Source organism: Bos grunniens, chromosome 23 (genome assembly GCF_055505025.1).
Source record: "Bos grunniens cultivar Pamir isolate PY7600 chromosome 23, Bosgru_T2T1.0, whole genome shotgun sequence".
Lineage (NCBI taxonomy): Eukaryota > Metazoa > Chordata > Mammalia > Artiodactyla > Bovidae > Bos > Bos grunniens.
The window spans coordinates 41140257-41153531 of record NC_141187.1 but is presented as its reverse complement, the minus strand read 5'-3'; the positions used below and the strand labels follow the sequence as shown (position 1 = coordinate 41153531).

At 43.9% G+C, this 13275-nt stretch overlaps 1 protein-coding gene across 19 annotated transcripts in view; it reads right to left on the bottom strand.

Moving 5' to 3' along the window:
- KIF13A (kinesin family member 13A) overlaps positions 1 to 12936 on the bottom strand; it is a 202926-nt gene extending 189990 nt beyond the window's left edge. For 18 of the 19 annotated variants that reach the window (XM_086370142.1, XM_086370148.1, XM_086370151.1 and 15 more), the window contains exons 1-2: positions 12412 to 12628; positions 12028 to 12118 (exon numbers count right to left, since the gene is read on the bottom strand). In XM_086370142.1, coding sequence (XP_086226268.1) covers positions 12028 to 12118; positions 12412 to 12466 — 146 coding nt within the window. In that variant the 5' untranslated portion in view covers positions 12467 to 12628. Of the gene's footprint in view, positions 1 to 12027; positions 12119 to 12411 lie in introns of all 19 variants that reach the window. The other variant, XM_086370150.1, reaches the window with a different exon arrangement.
- Positions 12937 to 13275: the final 339 nt, after the last annotated feature.

Genomic DNA, 13275 nt, shown 5'->3' with positions numbered 1-13275 from the left:
GCCCAAGGAAGTGGTAGGCTAACAAGCTTTGGAAATGTCATTTCTCCACCCCCATATACATACTTATCACATAAAACAGCTGTATGCCTGCAAGAATAGCTTTAAAATCACTGGTTTCTCCCAACAGAACACAAGTGTACCAGAAGAAAACTGAAAGGTCCAAGTCAGAAGATTTATAACGCCCTGTAGGCACACGAAAAAGCTGCTGTCTGAGCTGAGACAAGAGACTCGTAGAATGTGTGCAAGGAGCCCACGCTCCCTGGCTGGCTAATACCGGCTTCCACTATCTGGAGCTTGTGGCTGCCTTCTTTCACTTGACACCTTCCTCTCTCCCATCAGCTACTGCAGGCTAACTCAGCCTCCCAAGAACAGTGACCTTTTCTCCCTGGTTTTCCTAACACTCTGATAAGAAGTAAATTACAACCCAACCATTTCAGCTGCTGTAAATGTTACCTATGACTCTATTTGACTCAAGTCTACATGTAAGTTGGTAAATCATCTGCCTGCAATGCAGGAGACTTGGGATTGGGAAGATCCCCTAGAGAAGGAAATGGCAACCCACTCCAGTATTCTTACCTGGAGAATCCCATGGACAGAGGAGCCTGGCAGGATACAGCCCATGGATTGCAAGAGTCAGATGCGACTTAGCGACTAAACCACCACCACCACCACCTACATTTGAGTACAGTTGAGATAAATCTGAATTTTAAAGCTAAAAAAACCTTACAGGACTTCCCTGGTGGTACAGGGGATAAGAATCCGCCTGCCATTGCAGGGGACCCTAGTCCCGGAAGATCTCACATGCTTACGGAGCAACTAAGCCCAGGTGCCACAACCACTGAGCCCGAACACCCTAGAACCAGCAAGCTGCAAATACTGAGCCCATGTGCTGTAACGACAGAATCCCGTGTGTCTAAAGCCTATGCTAGGCAACAAGAAGAGCTACTGTGATGAGAAGCCCACACACCACAACTAAAGAGTAGCCCCCCGCTCTCCGCTACGAGAAAGCCCACGTGTAGCAACGAAGACCCAGCCCAACCAAAAAAAAAAACCCCTTACAGATCACCTAGTTTAGCCTGCAGTTTGACAGATGAAGACTCAAATGGAAAGGATTAATTACTAGCCCAATGGATACAGACCATGTTAGCGGCAGGACCAGGCAGTATCCAGACTTCCCATCCAGCTCTGACGCCATCCTGATCCTCCACATAGAAGGGGTGCCTGGGATCCTGCAGTGATACAGGAGCTAAGGCTAGGAATGCCATACAGTTCCAGGGCCTGAAGCAGGGAACCGTGGTCCACAGGCCATTCAGTTCAGTTCAGTTGCTCAGTCATGTCTGACTCTTTGCAATCCCATGAACTGCAGCACACCAGGTCTCCCTGTCCATCACCAACTCCCGGAGTTCACCCAAACTAGTGTCCATTGAGTTGGGGATGCCATCCAACCATCTCATCCTTTGTCATCCCCTTCTCCTCCTGCCCTCAATCTTTCCCAGCTTCAGGGTCTTTTCAAATGAGTCAGCTCTTCGCATCAGGTGGCCAAAGTATTGGAGTTTCAGCTTCAGCATCAGTCCTTCCAATGAACAACCAGGACTGATCTCCTTTAGGATGGACTGGTTGGATCTCCTTGCAGTCCAAGGAACTCTCAAGAGTCTTCTCCAACAAAAAGCATCAATTCTTCGGTGCTCAGCTTTCTCATATCCATACATGACCACTGGAAAAACCATAGCCTTGACTAGACGGACCTTTGTTGACAAAGTAATGTCTCTGCTTTTTAATATGCTGTCTAGGTTGGTCGTAACTTTTCTTCCAAGAAGTAAGCGTCTTTTAATTTCATGGCTGCAATCACCATCTGCAGAGATTTTGGAGCTCCAAAAATAGTCAGCCACTGTTTCCATTGTTTCCCCATCTATTTGCCATGAAGTGATGGGACTGGATGCCATGATCTTAGTTTTCTGAATGTTGAGCTTTAAGGCAACTTTTTCACTCTCCTCTTTCACTTTCACTAAGAGGCTCTTAGAAAGATGAAAAACCTGTGCCTCCCAAGCACAGGTGAAGCGGTTGATTGAAGAATAAGCAAGTACCCTGCATCTAGATAACTGAGGTAATTCCTTCCTTCTCTGCCATGCTAAGTCACTTCAGTCGTGTCCGACTCTGTGCGACCCCAGAGACGGCAGCCTACCAGGCTCCCCCGTCCCTGGGACTCTCCAGGCAAGAACACTGGAGTGGGTTGCCATTTCCTTCTCCAATGCGTGAAAGTGAAAAGTGAAAGGGAAGTTGCTCAGTCGTGTCCGACTCTTCACAACCCCATGGACTGCAGCCTACCAGGCTCCTCCTGGTAAAATCCATGGGATTTTCCAGGCAAGAGTACTGGAGTGGGATGCCATTGCCTTCTCCGCTCTCTGCCATAATTCCAAGTAAAAACAAATAAAAAGAGGCATTTTGATGAAATATACCTGGCTTGAGAATAGGAGGCTTTTTTAAAAAAATGGGACAGAATTTAACTTTGTGAGGCTTCACTTTCACAATATACCCTTGGCACAGGAAGACTCTAGTAAATTTCCGTAAGTTGCCTTAATAGGGAAAACACTTAGGTAAATAAGGTAAAATAAGGCTTACTGTCTGAGGCTTTCAGATTTTAGTTTTGAGAACATTAATGGTTCTGAGAATGTACATACATGATCACAATCAAAAATAGGAAAATAAACCAAAGGACAACTTGTGAAACCAGGCTTTAAAACCTAATTTATTAAACTAGAGCAGCGTTTATCAACCTTGGCTACACATGAGACTCAACTGCCAACCGTGTGAGTTAACCACCTCAGATATTCCACCAGCTCAAGCCCTCTGATGACTACACCTGCAGATTTCTAGTCTTCAGGATGAGACTCCTACGCCATGGAGCAGAGACAAGTCATGTCTACTTTGTCCGATTTCCTGACTCACAGAATTCAGGGGCATTAAAAAATAATGTTTTCAGACCACTAACTTTGGGGCTGATTTGTAAACAATAATAGTAACTGGGACACCTGGCAAGTGTTTAAAAACCCCAATGCCAAAGAGGCACTTCAGTCCGATGAAGCCAGAAATGCTAGGGGTAGGAGTGAGGCAACCATTTTTAAAGCATGCCAGATGATTCTGACGTGCAAGCAAGGTTTAGAACCATGTCCAGGCGTGTACTGTCCAAAACAGTAGCCACCTGCTGTTTAAACTAATGGGCTTCCCTGATGGCTCAGTAGTGAAGAATCCGCCTGCCAATGCAGGAGACGGATTCGATCACTGATCCAGGAAGATCCCACGTGCCCCGGAGCAACTGGGCCCCTGCGCCACAACTACTGAGCCTGCACTCTGGAGCCCGGGAGCCACAAGCACTGAGCCCATGGGCTGCAACTACCGAAGCCTGCAAGCCCTAGAGCCCATGCTCTGCAAAAAGAGGGCTTCTCACCCCAATGAGAAACCCATGCACTGCAACTGGAGACTGGCCCCTGCTTGCCGCAACTAGAGAAAGCCAGTGCAGTGAAGACCCAGTGCAGCCATAAATAAATAAACAAAATTCTAAAACTAAAATAAATGTAATGAAAATCAAATAAAATTTAAAAGTCAGTTCTTTGGTTGCACTAGCCGCATTTCAAGAGCTCAGTAATCATACATGGTTAGCAATTACCACAGTGGACAGCAGATGTGTAGAATATCCCCACCATCACAGAAAATTCTAATGGACCAGCCCCGGTCTAGAGCTGCTGCTGCTGCGTCACTTCAGTCATGTCCAACTCTGTGGGACCCCATAGACGGCAGCCCACCAGGCTCCCCCGTCCCTGGGATTCTCCAGGCAAGAACACTGGAGTGGGTTGTCATTTCCTTCTCCAATGCGTGAAAGTGAAGTCGCTCAGTCGTGTCCGACTCTAGCGACCCCATGGACTACAGCCTACCAGGCTCCTCCATCCATGGGATTTTCCAAGCAAAAGTACTGGAGTGAGGTGCCATTGCCTTCTCCGTGGTCTACAGCAGTGATTCTCAAAGCTTGGTCCTGAGCTAAGAGCATCAGCATCCCCTGGGGACTTGTTACAAGTGCAAGATCTCAGGCCGAGGTACGGCTCAGGACTTTTTGGAGTGAGGCTCTCCAAATGAGCCTAATGCACTCTCAAGTGTGAGAACCCCTGGGCTGTTACTGTCCACACAAAATCATTTTTTCCATGGCCTAACTCACACCTACATATGAAAGCTATCAACTTGAACTCCATAGTAATGTAAGGGAAAGGTTCATGTTGTCATACAATTTCAGAGATGCATTTTTGTGTTGAGTAAGTTCACTTGGGAAGAAATGCCTTGCAATTGGCAAAGGAGTCTTTAAAAGTTCCAGTTATTTTTATGCTCTCAGTTATTTATAATTGTTCAGAGAAGCAACTTTCAGGTCCAGAAATATAGAAATATGGTTTTAAAGTTATGAAACTCAACAGACTATAGTACTCAACTATTAAAATTATAATTATGAAAACCATGTTGCATGACAAAATATAAATGGGACAAAAGCAAAACACAAAATTTTAACTACAAATATTTGTATTTATGGACAAGGACAAAATGAAGGAAGGGGAAAAATAAGAATAATGGATTTGTTAGGGGTTTGTTTGAATAACGACACTTTCCCCCTGCCCCCGCTTTTAAATTTCTGCCATGCTTCTTATAAAACATTTTAGACTATCTAAGGAAGCAATCTTTTAAAAAGATACAATTGTGCTTTGATGTGAAAAGTTCATTTCAAGAACAATTTGGTAAAATAGTTCTAGTACTTTATTAGTGACTCACCGAACTGTTCATCTCATAGTAAAATGAAATCAACAGCAGAAACTAACACAACACTGTAAAGCAATTCCACTGCAGTGCAAAAAGTAAAATCGGGGGGCTTCCCCGGTGGCTCAGCTGGTAAAACAGTAAATCAAGACTGCATTCAACAAATGATGAGGCTTGGACTGTTTATCCTCCTAATTCTGAGGGTCTATGAGGGCCTATAAAAAAAAAAAAAAAAAAAACTTTCCATTTTTTTTTAACCTTAGATCTTACAATCAAATAAACAAATTACTCATTTTTACAATAAAATTTTAGAGATATGAAAACCTGACATTTTTCCATGCTTAGTTTCCATATCATTGTTGGATAAAACACCAAATAAACTAATTTCCAAGGAAGAATTTCTGATATTTTCTTCTTATATTTGCAAAGCTAAATTCCCAGAGATATAATATTTTATAGAGTGATCTTGAAAAGATAGCTCTTGAATTCCATATAAATCAACTCTTGTTTTCATGTGAATTTTAGTATACTTCCTTTACCGATAGCTCTGTTGTTAGTAAATTTCATTTTTGTTGTTAAGGTACAAAATTCTCTTTGAGTGTTTCTATATATCTTGTTGGTTTCTCTGCCATTCTGTTTCCTCTGCCAGTAATGTTCTCCAAAGTCCTTTAAATTCTAAATGCACAAACACCTTCTCCGTTGTAGCTCCAGGGAAGATTTGAGAAAGGGTAACTGTGGCTGAATAACTGAGAAACCTTGATGTCTTCAGAAAGCCTACTATTTGGGGAAGATGTTTTCTTATAAATGTTTTTAAAATATGAGTGCATAGCATATGTTTCAATTTTATTGAAAACTGAGAAACCTTGATGTCTTCAGAAAGCCTACTATTTGGGGAAGATGTTTTCTTATAAATGTTTTTAAAATATGAGTGCATAGCATATGTTTCAATTTTATTGAAAACTGGAAACAATTCAAGGTATCCACTTGTCTCTGATTAGATTTTGCCAGAAGAATCCAAGTGGTAGAATGATAAACTGGCTAGTTTGGTATCATTTTGAAAAATCTCCCCAGTCCAACAAGCATATATATTTTAAACTTAACAATAACCAAAAAAAGAAAAAAATTCAACTAACATTTTTGCAATAGTAATACAAAATTAGGATTTTCTAATTTTTTTCAACTTTTGTACTGATTACAACTAATTATCTTCATGAATGTTAGTAAGTAAGAGTTGCATAAGGCAACTACCACCTTTAATTATAGCATTTATACTTGCTCTTAAGAAAAAAACAATTTTATTTCAGTTGTTGAAAGTTGAAAAGGGATTTGACAGAACATTTAATAATTTTTTAAAAAACAACAAAGAATTTACAAAAATTCTTTCTGTCCACTGGGCACTGTTGAATCTAGGCCCTGAGAATACAAAGATAAATCATATATAGTCCTTGTCCTAGAGAAAGCCCGAAATCTATGTATTTGAGAAAAGCCTTTAACATAAAAGACAGACACCAACACTAACAAAACTATGCACTTGAAAAAGAAGAAGAAAGAAAAGGCCTACTATACAGAGAAAAATATCATTAGTGTCCTCAGAAAGACAGCAAATGCCACAACTAGAAAATAAGCACAGGATGCTATGTTTTTTTTTTAAGTCTAGAAGAGTTCTTGGAAATTAAAAATATGATATCAGGGGGAAAAAATTAAACATAAAGTTTGGAAGATAAAGTGGATGAAATCTCCCAGAAGGCAGAACAAAAACAATAGATGAAAAGCAGAAAGGAAAAATAAAATAATCAGATGACCAGTTCAGGAAACCCCATGTCTAAATAAGTGCTCCAGAAAAGAATAAATAAAAAGAGAGCATTTGCTAATGAATTAATTCAATCAATTTTTTCAGAACTGAAGGATACAAGTTTCCAAGTCCAAAAGGCCCACCACTGTGATTTCACAAAAAAGGAGAAGAAAGAATATTCTATAGGATTCCAGAAAAGAAAATCTAGGTCATGTCTTAAGGGCTGGAAATCCAAATAGCTTCAGACTTCTCAACAGAAACACTGGAAGCAAGAGGACATTAAAGCAACCAACATCTTTAAAATAGAATTTGTTACCCATCCAAACTATTAACAAGGTAAGTGGGTGGAATGAAGATATTTTCATTTTTTAAATGAAAAACTTCACCTCCCAAAATTCTTTCTGGGGAAGCAACCACAGGATATGCTCTACAAAATTGAGGCAGCAAAGAAAGAAAGAAAAGAGAACCAGAAAAACAAGAGAGTCCACACAGAAAAGAGTCTGTAAAAGGAATTCTCAGAATGATGTGGCAGGAACCCCCAGGATGACAGCTACATCAGGCATAGCCTTTATAAATTATAAAACTACTCCACACTTCAAAGTATTTACACTGATTTAAAATATTTATACATATGTATGTATGCAGAACCCAACTTCTTACCCACTAAACTTGTATTTTTCAAATTTAAACTTGTGACCCTTTAGCAGGTTTTGAAGTTAATTTGGTAAGTCACAACCAACGTTTCTAAAATGAATGAGAACAGAAAGGGGTAGAAAAATAACAGAGATATTGCAAATAGTAAATTTCTTCATGAACCTTTATATAGGTACACACAACAGTGCATAATGTAAATACATTTTTAACTGTGAACAAAATAATTTTAAGTCACTAATCTTTAGTACATTATAATTACTTTTAGGCTTGTCTTTTAAAGTGAGAGATGACAAGCTATTTTAAAACAAAAATGGAAAACGTGGACATCTAATGAAAATATTCCATTATAACATTCATCAAAATACCACTGATATCATGCATGAAGAATGCTCACTCCTATATTAGTGAAATCTAAATACTCTGCTTTCTTACAATCAACTTTGTAATACTGAGCCAGAGAGAAGAGTAACAACACAGAAAACACAATAAAACTCAAAGTCACCTAGATAATGTAGAATATTACTGCTTCTTTGGTAATGGATCTTTTTCACTTGATATGATTTCAACTAATTTTTCAAGTTTCACTCTACAGTTTTACTTGAGGAGAAGAAACCATCCTAGAAACCACTGTAATAGCAGGGGAAACCAGTCTGGGGGAATAAACAATCAAAAACTTGCAACATATAATTCATAAACTAGAAAATATAGATGCAGTCGAATCGACCAAGCTGTAGCTTTCTTCCACTGACCGACCTTTGTGTACCTTGTAAGCTACACCGCCCACCTTACAGTATGGAAAAACTGGGCAAGAGGTTAAAACTTTGATGCTCTTTTACTAAGAGCCTAAATTTATCCGGTTTTTCTTTTAACTTAGCTAGGTTATATCTGCACATTGCTTCAGTTGCTTACCCTACAATTTACTTACTTTAAAATGGTTTAAAACAATCAAGAACAAAAATTTCTGTACAAAGCCAGTTCCATTACATTCTGATGATAAAGCTTCACTTCCTAAAAGCTACAAAGATCAGATTGATATATACATGGGTATATATATTTTTTAATGGGCTTCCACAGTGGCTCAGCAGTAAAGAATCCACCTGCAAGGCAGGAGATGCTTTAGATCCCTGGGTTGGGAAGATCCCCTGGAGGAGGGCATGGCAACCCACTCCAGTATTTCTTGCCAGGAAAATGGGGGGCAGAGGCGCCTGATGGGCTACAGTTCATAGGGTTGCAAAGAGTTGGACATGACTGAGCACAGATGAACATGTATATTTTTAAAACTGCAACTACCACCCATACTGGATTTTTTTTAAGGAGTCAACATACTGTTATTAAAGGATAGAAAAGATACTTGTGGAAAATATATATATACATTTGTGTGTGTATTTGAGAATATGTATGGGAAATCAATAACTGAGGTCACCTTTTTTGTTTGGGGAGAGGTGAGAGGATATTAAGCGTAAGGATGACAGCAAGAATGAGAGGAAGACTTTGCAATGGACACCTGGTTATACTTTGATTTTTAAACTATTATGTATTTTGGCAAGTTAGGGGTTCTCATTCTGTCCTCCTTCCTGGATTGCCTGGCTTCTGCACCCGGCTTCACATTCTGCACGCACACACACACACTCAGCCAGAAGTAATCTGTGGCAGGTATGCGTTCAGTTTCTTTGACAAAGGACTTTCTGCCGATCTTGAAAAAGTGAACCTGCACTCTTAGCATCCCCCATGACCAGCACAAATGCCACCCGTCTTTACAGGATGCCAAGACCCCGGGTCACATCCACAGCCCCTCCTCAGCGTTCCCATCACAGTGCAAACCATCACCATGCAGACATTTGCTGAGGGTCTGCTATGTGCCAGGTGCTCTTTGGAGGTATGGAAGACAAAAGTCAGTAGGACCAGGTTCCTGCCTTCCCAGAGCTCACAACCGAAAGGAGGGGAGACAGAAGGGGAAACAGGCAATTTTCAAGTGATATGGTATAGACAATGGCAAAAGTATAATTTAAATAATCTACCGTACTATATTTTAACTATTTGTACTTCTCTCATCTCTCAAAGGTGTAAGCCTCTGTCATAGGCTCTGGGTCCACAGTGGTCCTTGGATTGTAATGCAATGGTATGTTAAGAAACCCATATATATAGCTCTTAATGTTTCAGAATGGTTTATTAACTATCAACTATTAATCTAGACGTCTGTGGTACATTATAATCTTAGAATTTTAGGACCAAAACAAACATCTTTAACCTCAGAAGCCCTGTGATCTTTTAGACCTTAACATGTAGGCTTGGCTTTGATTCCATAAAGGGGGAAATTATGAAAGCTAAGCCTGTTTCTTTTCCTGGAAACCAATGTACTCTTGCTTGTTTTTACTAGTAGGACTGAAAACTTGGACCTAGTAACTTAAAATCCCAATCACCATTAATACATTAGTAATTTCCTGCAATATTTGGAAAAACAGCTATTTCAACGATAAGGTTTACCAAGATTCATTTCAAAACTTCTTACACTTCAAGCCTTGGACTTCTAGGTAAGAAAAACACTAGTCTCACCTTGCTCTGATTCCAAAACAAATGAAAGAAATGAATTACAAACAGAACATGAAGCACTGTTGCAATTAATCAACCTAGAACCCAAGGGAGAAACTGCTTCTATTTTTAAATGCACTGTTGCTTTAAGGGAAAACCCACTGGAGAAAGATGAAACCAAGCTGCATAATGAAAATCAAAATGCATTTGATGTCTCCATCCTTGCAAAGACAGTAATCCTAACGCGCAAGCAGTACTGCTGGGCTGAACCCTCCCAGTCTGTCTATAAACTGAATGACAGGTACCTAGGCAAAACCCACACAAAGAGCCCATCCACCATTCAAAGAATCCTGTCAGGAGGTCAGAACATGTTTCAGCACTATTCTTATAGCTCCGGATAACGGGCTATTCCAAGAAGCAAGCATATGGAGAAATCCCCAAATCACCCTTCAAATCATTACTTAAAAGATCCTGATTAGTAACGACGGTGGTGGCCCTAAAAATGATCAACTGATTATTTAGCCTTTCCAGCCAAGTGTCTGCAGTTGTAAAGTCTATCCACATTCCACAAAATTAAATCCCTGTCTGTCCACAATGGCCAAAGCTTCATAACATTAAATAGTAGCTAATAGTAACAATCCTTATGGTTAAGAGTGGCAAGAAGCAGGTGCCAAACAAGCAAGGAAAATAGAAGCCACAGAAAACATAGGAGTTGACAATTCTACCTGTTTCCTAGATTGCTTTGAAGAATCTGACCCAGCAGAATTTATTTCTGAAACATGAGAAAATATTCAGTTTGGGCGTGGGGGGTGGGGGAGGGATGGGGGAAATGTATTGGTGATCTAGGCAGCCAATGTAATCTGTAAATATCTTCATTTACTCAATAAGTTTACTTGCTATTAACATGAAAAATACAACTATATTGCTATAAATGGATCTAAAATACTATAAATATTTAAAATGTATCTAAAAATATTATCCAAGGATACAACCATTACTGTTAAAAAGCATTTAACACATTTTAAATATAACTTAGCTATTTACTATCACCATAACAATCTGCTATAGGAAGCAGAATGTTTGCACACTGGATAAAAATTTCTAGCCTCAGCACAAAAAGCAAAAAATTCTCAAATTTACCTCCTGATAATTTCTTCCCCCAAATTCAGTAAACTATGCCTGGATACTGCATGATTATAGAATGAAGACAGTTGCTTCCTTTAGCAATAAAGTAACAAACCCTACTTCAGAGCTGCTGTTCAGTTAAAAAAAAATCTCCAAAGAGTAAAAATGTCACTAAATTGTATCACATCAATCAACAGGTAACAGGTGACTTTTAGAAACAAAAACTCACTCCGGAGGAGTTAATTTTTCAAATCTCCCTGGTTTCTCTTTCCTATTTTTCCAAGCTACTGCACTGCTATACTGAATGAATTCCAACCGTTTTCTTCTCAGGGGCTTACCAGAAAAATGCCAAATATTCAAATTATTTTAGGGCATTTTCCCATACTGTTCCGTGGAATAGAGCAGAATTAATAAGGATCCAACAGTTACCACTTTTCAAATGCAAATATGTTGCCATCTAGTAAATGCAGCCCCTCTTAAACATCCCCCCAGTGTCTACACAGCTCCGGGGCACTACTTTTGTTTTCCTGAAAATCAAAATTCGCGCATTACATTCAGGCATTATCTCAACCTAGCACCAACAAAATAATAGATCTTAAATGGTCCAGGCCTAAGCCTGCATCGTACAAAACTGTTTTGCTTTACTGCAGGGGTTGGGGGGGGGGGGGGGGGTCCCTCCCACTCCCTCTTTTACACAAAGTTCCTTAACAAGTCTGCCAAATAAAGCCAACAGTGCAGCGGTGGAAAGAACCAGGGGCACCGGGTTCCACGGTGCCGGCCTTGGGTGGTCATTCCTCGCCTCAGGCCTCAGTTTTCTCATCTGTAAAATGTGGCCATGGGACCATCATCTCGAGGGTCTCAGCCGGCCCTCTCGGGGTGTCTCGCCGCAGGCCGGGGACACAGGACTGGTCCCGGCTCTGGCCCGGGGTGTCCTGCCTCTAGATGGGAGGGGACAAGGAGGAGGGGGGCAGAGGGAGGAGAGAGAGGAACTTGGACTTGCAACAGCTTTAGACAGGAGCGTGCGACAAACTTGAAGCCGTCCTCCTAACAATAGGAAAGAGCACTCCCATTTTCCTGGCTCAAACTTGCAGGAGGCGACGGGGCTGCACCCGCCCGCCCTCGGCACCCGCTTTTACCTTTCTCCCTGTTTGGTGTTAGAAGGAGGAGGGTGCAGGACCGTTTGATTCCCTTCCATCTCCACCACGCACTTGGTGTTGAGTTCCAGTTCTGAAAGCAAAAGGGGAGGAACAGCGTTGCAGAGCCGAGCATCCGCGCCCGCAGCCCGCCTCTGCGCGCCCGCGCGGGGCTCTCCCCCGGGAGGCGGCCCGAGCCGGGAGCCGGCGCACCGGGTCCCGCGGCCGCGGCGGGCGCCGCCTCCTCCCCGGAGAGACCCCGGCCCCGGCTCGCCTCCCCGCTCCCGCCGCCCCCAGCCCCGCGGCCCCGCAGTTTTCCAAAGTTGCCCCCCACCCCCCGCCTTCAGCCCCGATCGCAAAGCGCAAAGGAGAGGAAAGCTTGCTCACCTCGTCGGTTCAGGGGCCGGACCCGGACGGCAACTTTTACCTTGGTATCCGACATGTTGGCGGCGCCCGCTCGGCCCCCAGGCGGCCCCTTCACGCGCGCCCCCCGAGCGCGGCCGCCGCCGCTCCGCCGTGAGCTCCGCGAGGCAGCGCCGAGGCGCGCGGGCCATCCCGGGGGAGCGCGACGCGGGGCACGGCCGGGCCCGGGGAGGGGCGGGCGCGCGGGCGGGCGGGCGCGCGGGGCGGGGCGCGGCGGCCGCGGCGGCGGCGGGCGGGGAGGAGGCCGCGCCGCCGGGCCCAGGCGCCGCTCTAGCCGCGCCGGCCCAGCCGAGCGCACAGCGCCGCCGCCCCTCGCGGCCGCCCCGGGCCGGGCAGCGCCGCCATCTTCCCCGGCTCGCGGCGCCCGGAGGCCCGGCCGGCACCCGAGGAGGGAGCGGGGGCCGGCGGGCGGCGCGCGGGGCTGGGCGGGGGAGAGGGGCGCTGCGATCCGGAGCGGGGCGCTCGCTTTTCCCCCGGGGCCCGGCGCCGGCGGGGGCCCCACGGGCACCGCCTTGAACTCGAGTCACCTTCTGGGGCCGCTGTCACAGCAGCCCCCGGGAGCCCCTGGGCGTGCCGGGTGGGCAGGCCTTACCCACCGGCTGAAATGCGCCTCCACCGGCCGGCCGGCCGCCCCCTCCGCCCGCCCCTCACTGCAACGCGCCCAGCGCGCAGCGGCGTTTTCCGATAGTGAACCGAGGCTGGAAGTCAATCCGTGCCTCCGCCACCAAATGAGCGTGCTTGCAAAGATTGCTCTCGCTTCCTTCCCGGCCCTTGCGCTTCTCCGACGGGAGAGATGTCCAGTGTGGGCTGGGAGGGTCATTAACTGTT